The following is a 19,513-nucleotide window of genomic DNA, read 5'->3' as shown; positions in this document are numbered from 1 at the left end:
TAAATCGTACTATGCACCTGTTGCCTCTGTTTATTATAAAATCTGGTCTCTGGCATTAATCGTTGTTCAAACAATCTTTTGTACAAAGTATATATATGTATCAAACACCCCAACACGGCCATGATCAGCTTCATGAATATTAATAACCTTAAGCTACTGTCACATCTTACCGGATAGCGTTAACGGACGTCCGACGGAGGGCAAAAGTTTCAATCCGTTCACATGCGTTTCCTGTCCGTTTGTCGTTCGGCAAATGCATTCCTTGTCAGGCAAGGTCCGGCAAGGTCCGTTCAATCCGGCAGAAAGTTTTGTGCATGCGTGTGTTCCTCGTCCTGTACTTGTCAGTTCGCATTCGTTGATGTCCGATGGACATGACTCGCTGCCGGACTACAACCTGACATGCATCGGATGAACCGGAGGTGTACCGCATGTTCAGCGGACGATTACCTGATAAGGAACGCATGGGAACTGATGAATAACAGATGTGTACCGGTGTCCACAGGACAAAACTGACGACTTCAGGAAAAGTACAGTATAAGTACCGTATCTGTAACGGGTCTTCACTGGGTCCGAAATGGACAGCGACGTACATCCTCCGGGGTATATAATGTGGCTTCTCTGTCTCACCCCCTCAAGACCTTCTGGGACCGTGAGGACCTTCATGATGGAGTGTCGTGTGAGACTCCGCCTGCAGTATCAAGTGGCCCTGATCCAGGCACAGATTGGCCTTCCTCCGTGCCTTGTCCTTGCCCTTCCCAGCCTTCCCGGACTTCCCCTTAGTTATCTTGGAGAGAGGTGTTGAGCCAACTGGAGCCTGAGAACTGGTAACTGGGAACTATATTAACATGCCCACATCCTTTCAGTTCAGGCACGCCCACCCTGGACTCGATCTCCGACTTCACCAGTGGCCAATTCCATGGTGGCGGGAAGTGGAGCCTCACTGGGACTGGGAACTGTATTAACCTGCCCACATCCTTTCGGTTCAGGCACGCCCACCCTGGACTCTGTCTCGGACTTCACCAGTGGCCGATTCCATGGCGGGAGGGGTGGAGCCTGATGATACTGTATTCAATTCACCGGACTATTTATACCCGTTTTGACCGTCACGTGACCTGTACAAATACGTTCGAAGAATGTTTTGTCAGTTTCTCATGCGTTTCGCTTTCGTTTTGACCGGATCTTGTCCGTTACTCGTATGGTAATGTCCGTTACAGTGGCCGGTAATTGTCCTGTACTTGTCCGGTGATTGTGCATTTTATCCGCTAAATATCGGGTGTTCTTCCTTTCACAGGGCCTCAAGCAGGAACGGAGACAACTTTCAACACCGGATAATTTTGTTTCACTCCGTCGGACGTCCGTTAACGCTATCCGGCAAGATGTGACAGTAGCTTTACACTAAAAATAGCTTAGACTGAAAGCAATTTTGGAGCAAAAACCAGCGTATTTTCTACAACAGACTTATCTTTCTTGCATTAAAGTTGAATGCCTACTTTCAGTTTTACACTGGATATTGTACTGATCTGTGGATAAATAAACTCATTATTTATGTATAAAACTATACTGTACAGTCACACTGAGTGCTATAAGGTAACAGTCAAATAGTCTCCACCGTGTATTGAGGACATGTTCCCTTTTGATGTCACATGTAATGAGATTTGATAGAAAATGGAATAAAAAATACTTTAATATTTATTTATCATGTTTTATGCATCGACTTATAAACGGGTCAGTAAAAAAATTAAGTTTTCAGGACTGGAAATAGGGACACGACTTACAGGCAGAGTCAACTTACAGGCGAAGATATACAGTAATATGATCTATGAATAGTATGAAATGTGATTGCACTTTTTAAATTTTTTTACTCCCCTGGTCCAGAATGGTGGTTTGTAAATTAGTTTTAACAGACCTTTTGTTCTGTAAACAATATGACAAAAAGGAACTTTAAAGCTGTTGATGACAAATTTTACTGATTGCATAGATAATCTTGATTACCCAGGGGAATTGTAATAAATACATATTACATATGCATGCATGTGACATTTCCCTGGAATTAAAAAAAAAAAATTCTCAACTGTGCATTTCTTCTTTATCTTTTGTATAATAATACAATAAAAACATGTGGGTAACAATTTTGTTGTTAAAGTTTCAACATACAAAAACTAAATATTCGTCTGTGTCTCTTGTTACTTTAATAGTCAATTCATCTTTATTTACTAGATTGCAAACCAGACATTGACACTAAATCTGACTGCCCAGCAGAAGGAGAAACTGCTAAATCATCTAGCAAAGATGACCCAAGAACAACAGGAGATGTTCCTTGAGCAGCAGCAGTCTATTCTTCTAAAGCTGCACCAGCAACATCAGGCCCAGGCCCAGGCCCAGGCACGCACAGTGTCACAACCACAGGTGCAGGCGACACCCATTGAAGCAAAGCCACAACTCTTAGTGGTCAGTCCAGCTGGCAAGATACCCACCACTGTACGGTTCACATTCTACTTTTGTTTTTCTCATATTTATCATGTCAACATATTTTTGTTCATTACCCACCTTGCATGCATGCAACACATAACATGAATCAATAGAATGGCGATTCCAATTGGCCGTCTAGCTAAAATACGGTTACGGTTTACAGTGTTCTCGCTGGGTGAAAATTAAAGGAAGGCGGCCGGTTGGCACCACACCCTTTAAAAAAAAAAAAAAAAAAAAAACCCCCACCAAAAAACGAAAAGCAAAAAAAAAAAGGGGGGGGGGGTAGTTTGGTTATCATATTGTTGTGTGTTGGTAGACTTTGAGAAAAGACATACTCCTTATTTTGCCTAAAAAAAAGTGCAAAGGGGTTTATAAAAACAATTGTCTTTTAATTGAACCGAAAATGATATCGGTCTGACATTCACGGGCAGTTCCGGTTTTGCTGGACCGATCAAAGTTTTAGTATTATTATTTTTAATAAAGATTTCAAGATATACGAAAAACAATAAAGATGTTTGTAAAATGATCTCCTAATGTCAGATACATTTTTGTTATTTCAATCTTCATCGAATGAATCGATCGCTGTGATAAAATATTATTGCCAGCTGATCAAAAGTAGTTTCGTTTTTGTAAAGGCGGTGTATATATTATTTGGCACTCAAGATAAATGATTTTAATGATAAACACTACCACTTCCGTTGTTTTTATAAGCGTTCATATCCCCTCAAAATGAAAGTTTACAATATTTTATAAAGAACTGCTGAATAAACAGAATAACAGAAAGTAAAAATCATCAGTTTCAACTAATTATATCTGCAACTGAGGACAAAATATCAAACGATAGTTAGTGGAAACAAAAGATTGAATGACTGTTCTGATCACGTGACAAATTTGGCGCCAAATAAGAGGGGTTTTTTCAATCGGAGATTGCCGAATCCATAAAAAATTAAATGTTTTCATTGCTTACATAAAATATAACTTTTATTGTGTCTATCAAACATACAAATGGATACAGATATTGGACAAAATAGAGGCTGTTAAAAATACTGTTAAATTACGTTACGGTAACTGTCGTAAATGTTTCGTCAATTGCTTTTTCGTACACAACGCGGCACGCGGCTTGTTTCCTTTGATGTCCAGTGTGCAAACTGATCGTTGTTTTTTGTGTGGAAAAAAGTGTGCATAGATAGGTGCTGGAAAATAAAGAGGGGCGCTCAAAAATAAAGGAGCGCGCTCAAAAATAAAGGACGGTGGGGAACGTGAAAGGAGGGCGGCAAAATGGAATAGCGGGGCGGGGCGCCCCGCTTAAATGGAGCAGCGAGAACACTGGGTTTAGTAAAGGCATATTATCACAGACCTTTTATCTTTTAAATGGTCCAAATTAAATATTACCTAAAAATATATACATATGATTATCACAAAAAATACTTTATTCATCCATCTACATAATCACCATATGCCATTTATTCTCGATATTTAAAAAGAAAAAAAGAGAAAAAAAGGATTATGGTCATAAATCAAGAAATTTTAATAAAGGCAATTTTGAGTCATGTGACAGGCATCCCCCATCTAACTACAGTGTTACCCTGTCATGAATTGGGATCTGGTATCTATATTATAAATCTAGTCATATCTTCTGGCCTTTGATGGTTTGGCCATTTCATTTGATGTCATTTATCCTAACAGCATACATGCAAGCTATTATTTCTTGATATGTACTGTATGATGTTAAAAAGCTACATGTTTTTGCCTACAGCAGCTTGATAAGGGTACAGGAGTAAACCAGATCAAGGTTATCACACAGACGGAAGCCAGTGGTCAGCAGAGTTCTCCAACAAAAGGACTGAAGCGACCGGCAACATCAGATGGTCATGCAGTTTCTCTGTAAGTTACTGTACAATATTCCTTCACAGTTTCCTCCAGGAAGTTTTTCAAAGTTCGGCTATTTCATCTGTGGTTTACTTAGTGAAAAAGCACCACGTCATCCTTTGATACTACATTTATAAATGAATGAGGATTGAATCCTGTTGATTCTTGCTAGACTGGTTTTTAAGCCTAACTTTGTAAATCATATAGGGACCTTTAAGCTACTTTTTAAATCAGGAAACTTGAGGGAACCGAATTAAAATGATTTTAAAAATTGAAAAGCACTTTATAATATTAGTGCAGTAGAATAATGGTGCTTCAGACAGAAAGTCAATTTTTAAAACAGAACATTGTGAAGCTACAGACTTTTTAATACAGTGGAACTGATGAGAAATAATTATAAATACCAAAGAGTAAGCTTTTTCCTTTGAAAGCAATTTTTAGAAAAGGATAAATGATAAAAAAATTAACACCATGTTTTATCAGCTTCTTAACTTAAAAGATGGAATATTTCTATTTATTTTAGAATCCACCAACAGCTGGGTAAAGATCAGATACATGCGACAGCACCAGACAAAAAATCTCCATTTAAGAACAATCGTGAAGCTGTACGCAGGTTGCTGAGATACCATGTATTTCAGTCACCTGGCCCACCGCAGAAAGCATTTGATAAAGGTTTGTTTACCTCACCGTGTATTTCAGTCGCCTGGCCCACTGCAGAAAGCATTTGATAAAGGTTTGTTTACCTCACCGTGTATTTCAGTCACCTAGCCCACTGCAGAAAGCATTTGATAAAGGTTTGTTTACCTCACCGTGTATTTCAGTCACCGGGCCCACCACAGAAAGCATTTGATAAAGGTTTGTTTACCTCCCCATGTTTTTCAGTCACCTGGCCCACTGCAGAAAGCATTTGATAAAGGTTTGTTTACCTCACCGTGTATTTCAGTCACCTGGCCCACCGCAGAAAGCATTTGATAAAGGTTGGTTTACCTCACCGTGTATTTCAGTCACCTGGCCTACTGCAGAAAGCATTTGATAAAGGTTTGTTTACCTCACCGTGTATTTCAGTCACCTGGCCCACCGCAGAAAGCATTTGATAAAGGTTTGTTTACCTCACCGTGTATTTCAGTCACCTGGCCCACCGCAGAAAGCATTTGATAAAGGTTTGTTTACCTGACCATGTATTTCAGTCACCTGGCCCACCATAGGAAGCATTTGATAACGGTTTGTTTACCTGACCATGTATTTCAGTCACCTGGCCCACTGCAGAAAGCATTTGATAAAGGTTTGTTTACCTCACCGCGTATTTCAGTCACCTGGCCCACTGCAGAAAGCATTTGATAAAGGTTTGTTTACCTGACCATGTATTTCAGTCACCTGGCCTACTGCAGAAAGCATTTGATAAAGGTTTGTTTACCTCGCCATGTATTTCAGTCACCTGGCCCACCATAGGAAGCATTTGATAAAGGTTTGTTTACCTCACCGCGTATTTCAGTCACCTGGCCCACCGCAGAAAGCATTTGATAAAGGTTTGTTTACCTCGCCATGTATTTCAGTCACCTGGCCCACCATAGGAAGCATTTGATAAAGGTTTGTTTACCTCACCGCGTATTTCAGTCACCTGGCCCACCGCAGAAAGCATTTGATAAAGGTTTGTTTACCTGACCATGTATTTCAGTCACCTGGCCCACCATAGGAAGCATTTGATAATGGTTTGTTTACCTCCCCATGTATTTAATAAAGGTTTGTTTACCTCACCGTGTATTTCAGTCACCTGGCCTACTGCAGAAAGCATTTGATAAAGGTTTGTTTACCTCACCGTGTATTTCAGTCACCTGGCCCACCGCAGAAAGCATTTGATAAAGGTTTGTTTACCTCACCGTGTATTTCAGTCACCTGGCCCACCGCAGAAAGCATTTGATAAAGGTTTGTTTACCTCACAAGAAATTAACTACATTTACACTTTAAAGCTCGAGTCTTCAAAAGAGAAGAGAGTTAAATTAGGGGTTTTTTCTCCTTTCTCTGATATTTTTAGAGAAAGAAAACAATAGTACTAATGTTTGTAATCTTGCATATAATTTTTCTTTAAACATCTAAATATTGCTGATTATTACCGATTACAACTATTTGAATGTTGCATTAAAAAAATAGTTTTACTTCCAATGAATAACAAGAAATTATATTTTCAGCGGATAAATTGTTTGAACAAGTGTCAGTTGACCTGCTGAGAAAAAGTGATGCTATGAAAGCCAAATTTCAACTTCTGCTGTTTGATGAAAGTATGGTAAGCATAAATGTAGAAAATGTAGACAACATATACCAGGATTCACTTATATTAAGGCATGGTAATCATTTCAGTGTTATTAGTCCCCTACCGGTCCAACTGCAGGGGACTATAGGTTTCATCTCCGTCCATCTGTCTGTCCCACATATGTTTTCCGGATGTTTTTTGCAGAACACTGAGATATTGAGCTGAAATATTGTGTATAGTTTCATCATGACGATTTACCCATTTTTGACAGAGTTATGGCCCTTGAAATTAGGAGATGTGAAAATTTGTTTTCCGGACTTTTTTTCTTTCTTCAGAAAACCTTTTGATATTGAGCTCAAACTTTGTGTATAGATTTGTCACATACTGTTACAGATCAAGTTTGACTTTCATGGCGATTTATTAATTTTTATTAGCCATAGAACTAATATAATAATTAACTCTTACCAAAAGTGGGGTATAAGTCAGTTATACCCACACTTACTCGGTGTATCGGTGAATACCCAACAGTTTTGGTCGTGAGAACCTCCGAGGCTTTGCTTTGCTATCCTATCTGTGGGATGGTGCATATAAAAGATCCCTTGCTGCCTAATAGAAAAATTTAGTGGGTTTCCTCTAATACTATGTCAAAATTAGCAAATGTTTGACATCCAGTGGCCAATAATTGTTAAATCAATGTGCTCTAGTGGTGTTGTTAAACAAAACAAACTTTAATGTTAGATGAAACTTGGTTTATAGTTTCATCTATGGATGTTTATCAAACTGCATGCTAAAAAAAAAAAAAAAAATCTTTTATCACATATTTATTTGAAAAAAAGATTTTGGACATACTGAGATGAACAACTATTAATCCAGTTATGAACAGCATTAGATCAATCTAAAGGATGGTAAATCATTTAATTCTGCATGAGTCTTGTTAGTAAAATGCTATAAATTTATTTCATTTTGCAGCGACAAAGTCCATCTGCTGAAATGGTGATGATCCATAGGATGTTAAACCAGGATTTGTCTGTCCTTTTAGACAAGGAGAAAAAGATTGTCAAGAACGATCCAGGTTTGTTTTGTTTCATCTACCTGCCACTTAAAGATTATAATTCAGCTGTTTTAGACCTTCACAGTGTTCTCGCAATTTTGTATGTTTTTAGTGCCAACCAGAACCCGTTCTATTGGCAATCTTCATGTGTGGTGTAGTTTTTCATGTATTTTTTTTTTTTTTCACAATACCTTAAGATATTGAGCTTAGCTTTTGTACATAGATTTATCATGTACTGTTACAGATCAGGGCCCAATTTCACTAAACATCGTAAGTTACGTTTTGCATGTAAACATAAATCTACGATTGAAGAGCATTTCACAAAGAAGTGTAAATGTAAGTTACGAGTAAAGTTAGAACAAAAAAAAAAAAAGTTTTATTTAACGACGCACTCAACACATTTTATTTACGGTTATATGGCGTCAAACATATGGTTAAGGACCACACAGATTTTGAGAGAAAACCCGCTGTCGCAACTACATGGGCTACTCTTTCCGATTAGCAGCAAAGTATCTCTTATTTGCGCTTCCCACAGGCAGGATAGCACAAACCATGGCCTTTGTTGAACCAGTTATGGATCACTGGTCGGTGCAAGTGGTTTACACCTACCCATTGAGCCTTGCGGAGCACTGGCTCGGGGTTTGGAGTCGGTATCTGGGAGTAAAGTTAGACATAAATCTAAGAGTGCCCTCGACCACAACTAGTGGCACACGTAAATTGCTACATCCACTTTGATAATTCATGAAATGGTAACACTTGGTTTTTGTAAAGTGTTTAACAAATTAACTCTCTTTATTAATCCAGTGATAGCCAGTTTTATTACCTGTGTCATTTGATCCACTTAGGGCGGGATTTAGCTCAGTCGGTTGAGTGCTCGCTTGAGGTGCCAGCTTCACAGGATCGAACCACCTCGGTGGATCCATTCAACCGATTTGTTTTTCTTCTGGTTCCATCCAGTGCATCACAGCTGGTCAAAGGCTGTGGTATGTGCTTTCCTGTCTGGGGGAAAGTGGATATGAAAGATCCCTTGCTGCATTAGAAAAAAAATGTAGCGGGTTTCCTCTAACAACTACATGTCAAAATTACCAAATGTTTGACATCGAATAGCCGATGAATAATAAATCAATGTGTTTCGTTAAACAAAAACAACTTTTTTTAATTCACTTAATTTTTTTTTTTAATTTTTCAAATAGGCTAATAGCATTCAATTAAGATGAGTCTGCATATTTTCTGATATATGCAAATGCATGCAGCAACAAACCAGACGATATTTTTCCCCAGTACCTATTTCCGTTACCAGCTCCCATTAAACGCAGGGCCGTACTGTCGTCTGGCTATGGGGGTGTGGTAACCTGTCCTGAAAACGCATCTCTTCTCGTCTTCATTACAAATACATGTGGATCCCTTTCGGACCTCGGCTCATTTGCCTTGCACAAACTCAACTTGCTACTTTTACAATTCTATGAAACCCCTATCCCCATTACAAATGTCTAGATCCGCTCCTGCTATCAAATGTATTATTTTAAAACTTATATTTGACGGACTATACAATGTTTTACTTTCATCTTTTTCAACAAAGAAATGTTTTATTTAACGACGAACTCAAAACATTTTATTTACGGTTATATGGGATCAGATATATGGTTACGGACCACACAGATTTTGAGAGGAAACCCGCTGTCGCCACTTCATGGGCTACTCTTTCCGATTAGCAGCAAGCGATCTTTTATTTGGGTTTCCCACAGGCAGGATAGCACAAACCATGGCCTTTGTTGAACCAGTTATGGATCACTGGTCGGTGCAAGTGGTTTACACCTACCCACTGAGCCTTGCGGAGCACTCACTCAAGGTTTGGAGTCGGTATCTGGATTAAAAATCCCATGCCTCGACTGGGATCCGAACCCTGTACCTACCAGCCTGTTGGCCACCGAGGCCGGTTTCATCTTTTTCAAATTCAACTTAATATTTTCTCTACAATTTAGAAATAAAATATATATCCATACACAAATGACTGCCTGCTCAACTAACTATTATTTCGTCATTAAAAAAAAAATGTGGGTGTTTTTTTAAAGTGCATATCAACTTGTCCAAATCAGGCCAGTAGGAATGGGGGGTGGGGGGCTGGGGGTATGTGCCCCCAAATTGTGAGCCTTTTTATTGCATTAAAGTTTACCATTGTAACGAAAATCTGATATAGAGTTTCTATCTGATCCATCAGTGCCCCCATGCCATCAGTACAACCATGTGGAAATGGTGATTTCCAAACTTTATCAAGTTTATTCGTTCGTTCTTTTAAAAGTTATAAGTTTGTTTTGTTTAACGACAGTACTAGAGCACATTGATTTATTAATAATCGGCGTTAGATGTCAAATTTCTGCTAAATGAGTTCCAAACAAAAACAGACGTAGATTTACGTGCAAAGTAATTTAGTAGTATTTCTACGACCGGCTTCGTGAAATGGAATAAACGTACACTTAGACGTACTACAGATCTAAATTTTACACGTAAATGTAAATTTATGATGTTTAGTGAAATAGGCTCCAAGTTTGACTTTCATGGCAATTTATTCATTTCTGACAGTTGTGGCCTTTGAACTAATGAGATAAGAAAAAAAAAAATTCTACACTTTTGTTTGTTTGTTGCAATGCTTCAAGATACTGAGCTGAAATAGCTTTATTATGTACTGTTACAGTTTGACTTTCATGACCTTGATCTTAGGAGGTAGGAAAGTTGTTAGGCCTGGTAGGGACGTATTGCTTTAGTAGTACTCTTTGGAATGCTTGTTATTAGTGCCCTGCCAATCCAACTGGAGTAGGGTATAGGTTTCATCTCTGTCAGTCCATCTGTCTGTCCCACATATATTTTTCAAGATTTTTTTTCACAATTTGCTCATTTTTGACTAAATATTTCCAGGTTTTTCTTGCACAAAACAAAAAACTAAAATGGCTATTATCAAGATTAGTCTCGATCAGTGTTCTATTCAGCCCTCTACATTAACTTTGTATCTAGGAGCCAAATGGTGCCTAGTTCTATGTTTTTAGGTACCAAATAACAAATTAGGAGCCATGTTTTTATACTGATTTTATGTATGTACGTGATATAAGTGTATGTGCGTGTGTATAAACCAGGCCCATAGCAGGGGGAGTGGCCCAGCCCCCCCCCCCAACAATAATTTTGGCTGTGTTTTTTTTTTGGGGGGGGATAACCTTTACATCTCGACTGAATGTAAAAGTTGTAGCGAGACTTAACGGATCGAGATTAACGGCGAGAGTTACAGTAACGGGCAAATAACCTTTGAATCATGTCACCAGACCCTCCAAATAACTTGCGCCTTCAACGCTTATTTAATTGGGTCCCCCCCCAATAGTGTCCACCATGCTATGGGTCTGTAAACCATTGGTGCAAAAGCATAACACGTATCGAAGATGTACTGTGTGATTAGAACACAAAAGTGTCTATAATTGTCTGTTGTGTATTAATCAGGATGTAGCTTCTAAGTCTCTACTTATGAAAGCTATCATGAGGCATTTGTTGTAAGAAAACTGATGAAACTATTAAAATGCCATGCTGTAGTGGCAGTCCTCCTATATAGAAGTATTGCATTGATGCATGCTGTTATAAACTTGATAAACTTCTGTGTTAAGCAGAAATAGAAATTTGAAAATTATTTTAAAAGTTGCAAGGTTTTGTGTACTTAAATAGTTTAATTAAATAGATATAGATAGATATATACATATACATATACATACATATATATATATATATATATATATATATATATATATATATATATATATATACTGAACAAAAAAAGAAACTTCCGATTTGTACATATAGTATTTGTTGTGTTAAAGAATTCATTGTGTAATGAAATTATATAGGTAGTATTAGCCTTGAGCTGTATTATCAGGATTCATGAATTTTATCAATTATTTTTGCACTGTTAATCGTCGACAACGTGAAATTCAATTTGCACATGCATGCATGGTTTGACATGTCCAGTGTAGTATTCTGTCAATTTGTTTTACTTGTCTTACTGACATTGTTGTCAAGTGAACGAAAACGCTTCAAAAATTGTAAAAAAAATTACGTTTTTTACATTGTAGCATTTTTAGTATGCCAAGAATACCCAATAATTTACGCGAACAGGCGATTGGCATGCTTGATGCTGGCATGTCGACAGAAGACGTTGCAAGGCATGTTGGGAGTTCTAGTCGAGCGATACGAAATCTTCGCGTAAGATTTTGAACGACAGGAAGCACCAACGACTTGCCACGTCGTGGACGTCTGCTTGTTACAACGCGTGGTCAAGACAGCTATATCATGAACACGCATTTGCGCAATCGATTCCAAACTGCCACTGCTACTGCTGCTAACACACCTGGGCTTCATAATAACCGAATCAGTGGGCAAACTGTTCATAATGTCTGCGGGAGAACGGTTTACATGCACGACGTACTTACGTCGGATGCGTTTTAACGCAACGTCATCGTCTAAATCATCTTAATTGGGCACGTGTACACACTCGTTGGATACGGCGACGCTGGAATACCGTTCTTTTTTCGGATGAATCCAGATTTTCTTTACAACGTGGTGCTGGCAGGGTGCGCGTCTACCATAGGAGAAATGAACGCTATGCTGACTGTTGTGTTCTTGAACGAGATCGTTTCGGGGGTGGGGGTTGTGTCATGATCTGGGCAGCCATTGCCCATGGTTATCGTTCACCACTAGTCGTCACTGATGGCAATTTAAATGCTCAACGTTACCGCGATGACATTCTCGCTCATCACGTCATTCCTCTGTTCCATAACAACGCCAACATCTCGATTTTTCAGCATGATAATGCCACCTCATACAGCTAGAGACACTGTAAATTTTCTTAGGACAAATAACATTGATTTCATTGATGAGAGGCCCGCTAAAAGTCCTGATCTCTACCCCATCGAGCATGTCTGGGATAGTCTGGACAGACGATTGAGGTGTCATCTCAACCTACCCGCTAACGTCAACTAACTTCGTCAAGCGCTCATTCAGGAATGGAACAATATTTCACAGGCAGAAATCAACACTTTAGTCAATTCTATGCGCCTGCGATGCACTGCAGTGGTCAATTCAAGAGGTGGTCATACCCGTTATTAAGTGGGTGGTTTTTTTTTTAACCCCTACCACACTTGGTCAAAATTTCTCCCAGTTTCTGTTAACCTATGGCCATGATTTTTGCACCAAACGATGCATCATGGAACACTCTTTAAACGCATATATAACAATTATTCCTCCGGTTTGTTTTCATCAAGTTATGTTCAAGCAAAGTTAGCGGAAGTTTCTTATTTTGTTCAGTATATATATATATATATATATATGTATATATATGTATGTATACAAATTATTAATATTATTTAATTTATTTTCCTCTCTGCTTTTGAATAAATATGTATTAAAGACACCTTTTATTTGTTACAAATTAGGTTTAAAATAGTACTAAGTACTTTCCATTGAAAAAAAAGGGAAGTCGTTTCGATCACTTTGTTTGCAAATAATGCATTTGGGAATCTTCAGATATATTCAGGATTTGTTGACAATTAATTCGGGTTTTTTACTCTGCTGTATAAAAAAGATCCAGGTCTATGTTAATGTTGTGATCGTCTTTTTATTTCTTGTTCGAGTTAACACGAACGTAATGTTTTGTTAAAAACTATTACTTTCCTCTTAAATAAAGTGTTTTGTAAGATGCATAACGAAAAGATCTGTAACTATTTAGATACATGTATTTACTCCCGATAATATTTTCTTGTCAAAGTCTGACTTTGTTTTCTGAACACATCGTTTCTATGGTTTGTTTTCTGTGACCATATTATCGATTGTGTAATGATTTTTAACTGCTAAATCGAAGGCGAAGTGAATTTCGTCCACACGCTAACAATGCGATGTTTAGTTGCATATAGTGTTTATTTTGCCCGAATCGTACCCTATAGATCTTTTTATATCAACTTTGGTTCAGTTGCCGGGGGGTGGGATACTGTATAAAACATTTTAGTCGCTAAATGAAAAAAATGATCGCATATGCAACAAGATCGGTCGCAATGTAGAGGGCTAGTTCTATTATTATTTCTTTTATTATAAAGTAAGCTGGACATTTTAATGAAATAAGCAATTTGTTGTATTTGTCGGTTTCTGGTGTTAACATGTATTCTCAATTTTTATCCCACAGATGACTTTGAGCCGATGCCCTTAAAATATTTGAAATTGGATAAGGAGGAGACGTCAAAAATTGATAAAGACATTGCTGGAGAAGACATTGTGAAGTGTAAAAAGGAGTCTGATTTAGAACATAATACATGTGAAAATAAGAAAGTCAATCCTTTACCAATTGATTCTCTAAAAGTGTCGGTCAAGTCTTCCCCAGCTCATTCGCCAGGAAGTATGAAACTGGTGATACGGAAGAATGATGGCCAGGGCTTCACCAGCACACTCCAGAATGAAGAGGAGAAACTAGACAGTGTATCAGGGGCTTTTTCTGTGAAACAAGAACCTGAAATCACTGCCGTTAATGGAATAAACACAGACTCGTGTTCATATACAAAAACTAAGAACAAATCAGAAAGTAATAACATATTGCTAGATCATGTTCACTCTCCAGAAAAGGCATTTTCGTCAGAAAATGTATTAAAATTGGATTCGGGAAATTCCAAAGACTTGTTGAACGGGCAACATGAAGCTGGTTCTCACTGTGTTAACGACCTTGCGCCATTCCATAACCTGGGTGAATCCCTGGACGAGGAGCACGTGTCTGACACGGGTGATTCTCAGAGGGCATCTGAAAGCAGCCAGCCGCACTACAGTGACATCAGTGTCACCGATCTGTCTGGCGAGTACAGCACCATGCTGTCTCCTGTGAGTAACCAGTCATCACCGCGGTCACAGGCAACCACAGCCACATCACAGCCTTCGCAGAACTTCCCTTCTGTGTTTGCTTTCAATACAGATCTCTGTTCCAATCAACAGAGTGCCAGTATGTGTGGTGATGCTGTAAACAGCAACGCAGCTAATAGTTCAATTAAGACTTCAGTCACAGATCTACCATCAATGGATATGGAAAATTCATCAATAATATCCTCTGATTTAAGCTTTCTAAACCGATGTGATGAGATGCCGTTTACCACCAATTTGTCTTCTGGCAATGGTGGTGGGAACGAAGTACAAAGTGCAGTTTACAGCATCATGGAACTTGAAGATGTTAGTAGTGATAGTAGTGCTATAGCAGAAGAACCTGTGGACAAGACGAGTCTTGGTAATGTGCCAGTCAAACAGCCGGGGATACTAAATGACTCTTCGGTGTCACCAGTTCAGCCCGACTTCTCGGCAGATGACGAAAATGAAGCATCTGGATCTAATGGACTGGTGAATAATGAAGATTCAGAACCTGTTAATTTAGATGCTTCTTTTGAACTAGACACAAATGACCCACAAAATGGCATGATGAATGCTCAAATGCAAAATGCCATTGAGAGCATTCTGGGTCTCAACCAGGATTCAGAACCAGCTGAAGATAGTTACTGTAATGATCAATCAAACTTTGCTTCTGATTTGAATGACAGTCAGGTGTCCGAGTCTATGGACACAAGTCAGGACAGTGACTGTATTGTAGAGGACAGTGAGACGGACTTCAGGGAGGATTCATTGGTTACCAGTAGTGCAGAGATTTCAGAAAACCACTCAGTGGAGGATGATCTTGATGCTGCAGTTCAGAGTATCCTAATGTGAGACTGGTGCTAGTGGGTGGACTACAAAGAAGTGCTTTCTCATTGGTCTCAATGTGTTCCGATCAGTATTTTTAGTTCATTTTATTCATCTGTTAACATTATGTGTAATCATAATCATTCTTTTTCAAAATCATAACTCGTTCTGACATTGTCATACTCTGCAGTCAAATCTCATCTCGAGTGTCAAGAAAATTGTAATATATTGTGACATGTTCGAAAACATTTTGGTCATAACAAGGTATTATCATTTCTCACAACACAGAATTATTATACACATTTCTCGATATATAATACTTACCCTTTGTCTTAACAAATGGTTCATGGTATTGATAAATTTTAAGTGTGATTAATATTTAAAAACTTGTGTTATGGTAATCATCTTAATAGGCACTAGTAGTGTGAAAGGCTTTAAGCATATCACCATCAAGTAATATGTGAATGTACTTGTTGCTTCACATTGTTAGCCGTTGTAACACAATCTACCAAGTCGAGATGCCCATCAGCTATGTATAAATTTCCACATCTGTCAGACCTAAGAGTTTTTAACATGTTCAGTATAACCTTGCCTGGTATCATTATCTGCTCTGGACAGATCTTTACATGCGCCCATGACAAGCAATAAATCATGAGATGCCTAGTTGTGGTTTTACCACATACTACTTTTATTATCTACATTCAGGTCTGTATCTTCTTTATCGATTGGTTGATTAGTTACTAGCTAAAATGCTACCTGGTTTGAACTGTATATATGCAGTGTCATTATGCCCGATCTACAAATACCCAGCTAGGCTCTGCATTTCTGGGTGAGCAGAAAATGTGGTTAAATTATCTGTTAAAAAATATAATTGCAAACACCCATGGAGTTATTTCTTAAAATGTCAATTATTACAGGAATTTATTCTGCCAAATTAAAATGAGATTTGCCAATTGTTTCTAAAATTCACAATTGGTGAATTTGGTAAGTACCAGAGCGAGCCTTGATTTGGATACTATATGGCAATGAAATATAAATCATCACTCAAGTTGCAACTTGAGAATTGGGCACACACAAAATTATTTCCCTGAACCCGTTTTAAGAAATTTGGAGTCTTTGAAAACAAAATTGAAGATGAGATTATTGAGGCAGTTTTGTTTTTAGCTAAATATCTGTTTTTTCATAGCCACTTCTATTGAAATGATCAATTGTCTAATTTGGGTGTTGGTAAGGGAATCCTTACGCAGGGCTAGAAATGGCGGCCTGTGATTTTTAGATCTAGCAGGTGAAATAAAAATTCACATGCTAAAATTACCAAATAATTGCAGGTCGTATATAATATACGATAATGCTCTAAAATACACCTCAGAGTCCTAATTCTCCACACACTGTCCCAAACACTGTCTTATTTCCAGTTCACCATATTTTTTCTTGGACCATATTTCTTTTGGCTTTCGGTTTTAAAAAATAACAACAGGCAATATTTTACATCCTATTCTATCTGTTAAGAGTAAAATGATTGCACCTTGATTGTAAGTCATAAGGTGTCATACACGTACCGTTGATTTTTTTTTTTTTTTACATTTATTAGACCGACACTTGACCTGCAATGATCAATTTCTTTTTTATCGCTTTTGATACTGATTTACATATAAACCACATTAACATATTTCATACAGTGCTTGCTTACTGATGAGCATTTTGATTGGTTAATATGTTTGATAGATTTATTTTGTATTGCCTGTGGTTTAATGGGAATAATGGATTTTTTGTTAGTGTCGTTTTCACAAAAGCTAAATAATTTAAAAAATAATTTTGTGTGAAAATGCTGAATGTTTTAATTCGGAATTTTGATGAATAGCAGATATGTTTACTTCTACAATCTTTTACCTGTTTAAATGAAACTATTTTGAATAATTAGACTGCAAAAAAATTATATTTAAAAGTGTTGTACAAGATTAATGATTTAGGTATTTCCCACACATGTATCCGAAAGAAATAGACCAGGTTTTTAAAATACAGAGAACAAAAGAGCTCCATTAATATATGAAATCTTAAGCAAACTTTAATTATAATGGCATTGTGTAATCTGTGATCAGTTTGTGATTTATTCATACTGATCTGCATTTGTTTGTTATACCTGACAGTATTACAATTCAACATTGATTTTTGCAATGATAATTTGTGTTGCTATATTAAGATATATTTTAGGGTATTTTTGGGTGCAGAGCAAACGGAATAGAGGGTAAAATCAAACAAATATAAAATGCGAATGAAAGTTATTTTAAATGAACATCACTGATATTAAGATGATTATTTTCATTCTTTTATACTTGTTTAGTGGGCAGGTTTGTTTAGTGTTTTAACTTCTTTTTTCCCCCTTTCTATTGTCACTTATCAGGATCAGTAATTATTTAGAAGCGTTTGCAAGTATTTATTTTTTATAAGCTGACAATCAATATAAATTTCAAGTATCTTTGTTAGTTCATTTAAGGATTGACCATGGTATTATGTGTGAATGGGAAACCATGTGGTAGTCGTGGGGATAGAGTTCTCCTGTTCTTGGCAAGTTTAAAGAAAGAAAAGGCTGTGCACCGTGTTTGTACATTTCTTCAGCCGTCATATTTGGTGTGTTCCTGTGAAAACCATGTGGCGATTTCGTCTAGAGTGAGGATAGAATTCTGCTGGTGTCGCCACATCTTCTGCTTTTAAGACTGGCTGTAAGGGATCATTTATATATTTTCACACAGACAGAATGGAAGATACCACAGCCATTAATGTAAGTCATGGAACACTGATTGGAATGGGGAATCTCCAGATGGGTCTATCCACAAGGGAGGGGATGCAACTCGTACAACTTCACTAGTAAGCCACACACCCTAAGACTGTTGGGACTCGTAGATGAATTATTTTAACAGTATACAGGTAGCTGGTGAATGAAGTAATTAAAAGCAGTTTGACAGACAATTTTTAAAATTTAGTTTTTACCTGATGGTCGATAGATTTATTTTACATTTGGAATACAACCTTATAGTAATATGTGCATAGTCTTAGATTTTAAAATAAACTTTTTGATTAGTTTGAGGTATCAAAAACGTTTTGCACAATAACGACACATGTCAAAACAATGTAAGTAGGAATACAATATCAGTAGACATCAGGGTTGAAAATTGGCTACGGGCGACTAAGAATTTTACAAAGGTAGTCCGTTGGGCGACCATCGATTTTAGAGTCTGGCAAATATGGTACCAGTTAAGAAAGAAATGCACTGAAACTGAATCGAATGACCAATGTGACAAAAGACTGTCTCTGCTGGCGTGAACTAATGATCTGGCAGGAGACGATATTATAGAACATGTTCTATATTTTGACAGCGCGGGACTGACCAGACTCGGTGTCAGGACTAGTTTGGTCTGGGGCTGTAAACAAATGTAGCTCAAAACATATTGCTGACACTTAAATTGTTTTTTTAAAGTCGTCAGCTTATTGGAATGGACTGGATATGCCATAATTATCTAGTAGACTTACTTTTTGACATTATTAAATGTTATGGTACAAATTAATCCTATTTAATTAGCTTACTAGTATTTTATTCTGGGACAAAATCAAAATTTATCTTGTAATTTAACTAACACTAACAATGGAATTTTCTTTTACTACAGGGATTATTCCAAGTCGGTTAATTGGCATGTAAATCTAAAATTCATATAAAAACATTAATTTATTAAATTGTAAACTCATACCATCTGAAATAAGTTCAGTGTAAATAATAAAAAAAATATATTTATAAAACTGCATAGGTTAAATCTTTTCTCATACAGGTTTTAAAGGGACATACCCTAGTTTTTAAACAATAAGGCATATTTTTTACTATTAAAACCATTTTTGATAACTGAAATCATACTTTACTTAGATTTTATTGTTTAGCTTATCCATTTCCGTACATTCAAAGTGTTTTTGGCCATCCTGGTGCCTTTAATATCACAAAATGCATTTCTCATATTTAAAAAAATGCATGTACATCCAAGAGGTAACAGTTATGGAGTCGAGTTTTAGTCTATTTTTTTAGGGTATTTCACCATTTCAAAGTCACAGACTCCTGTTTCACTCAATTGTAACTTTATCCAAATGTGTTACAGGTT

At 37.3% G+C, this 19,513-nt stretch overlaps 1 protein-coding gene across 1 annotated transcript in view; it reads left to right on the top strand.

The window, feature by feature from the left end:
* LOC121381247 overlaps positions 1-19,192 on the top strand; it is a 28,182-nt gene extending 8,990 nt beyond the window's left edge. Inside the window, exons 6-11 of the mRNA XM_041510482.1 lie at positions 2,218-2,478; positions 4,226-4,353; positions 4,862-5,010; positions 6,525-6,619; positions 7,556-7,658; positions 13,846-19,192. Coding sequence (XP_041366416.1) covers positions 2,218-2,478; positions 4,226-4,353; positions 4,862-5,010; positions 6,525-6,619; positions 7,556-7,658; positions 13,846-15,398 — 2,289 coding nt within the window. The 3' untranslated portion in view covers positions 15,399-19,192. The remainder of the gene's footprint in view (positions 1-2,217; positions 2,479-4,225; positions 4,354-4,861; positions 5,011-6,524; positions 6,620-7,555; positions 7,659-13,845) is intronic.
* The last annotated feature ends 321 nt before the right edge of the window (positions 19,193-19,513 follow it).

This window comes from Gigantopelta aegis, chromosome 9 (assembly GCF_016097555.1).
Source record: "Gigantopelta aegis isolate Gae_Host chromosome 9, Gae_host_genome, whole genome shotgun sequence".
NCBI lineage: Eukaryota > Metazoa > Mollusca > Gastropoda > Neomphalida > Peltospiridae > Gigantopelta > Gigantopelta aegis.
The sequence above is the reverse complement of the archived record's forward strand: the minus strand, read 5'-3'. Positions and strand labels throughout refer to the sequence as shown.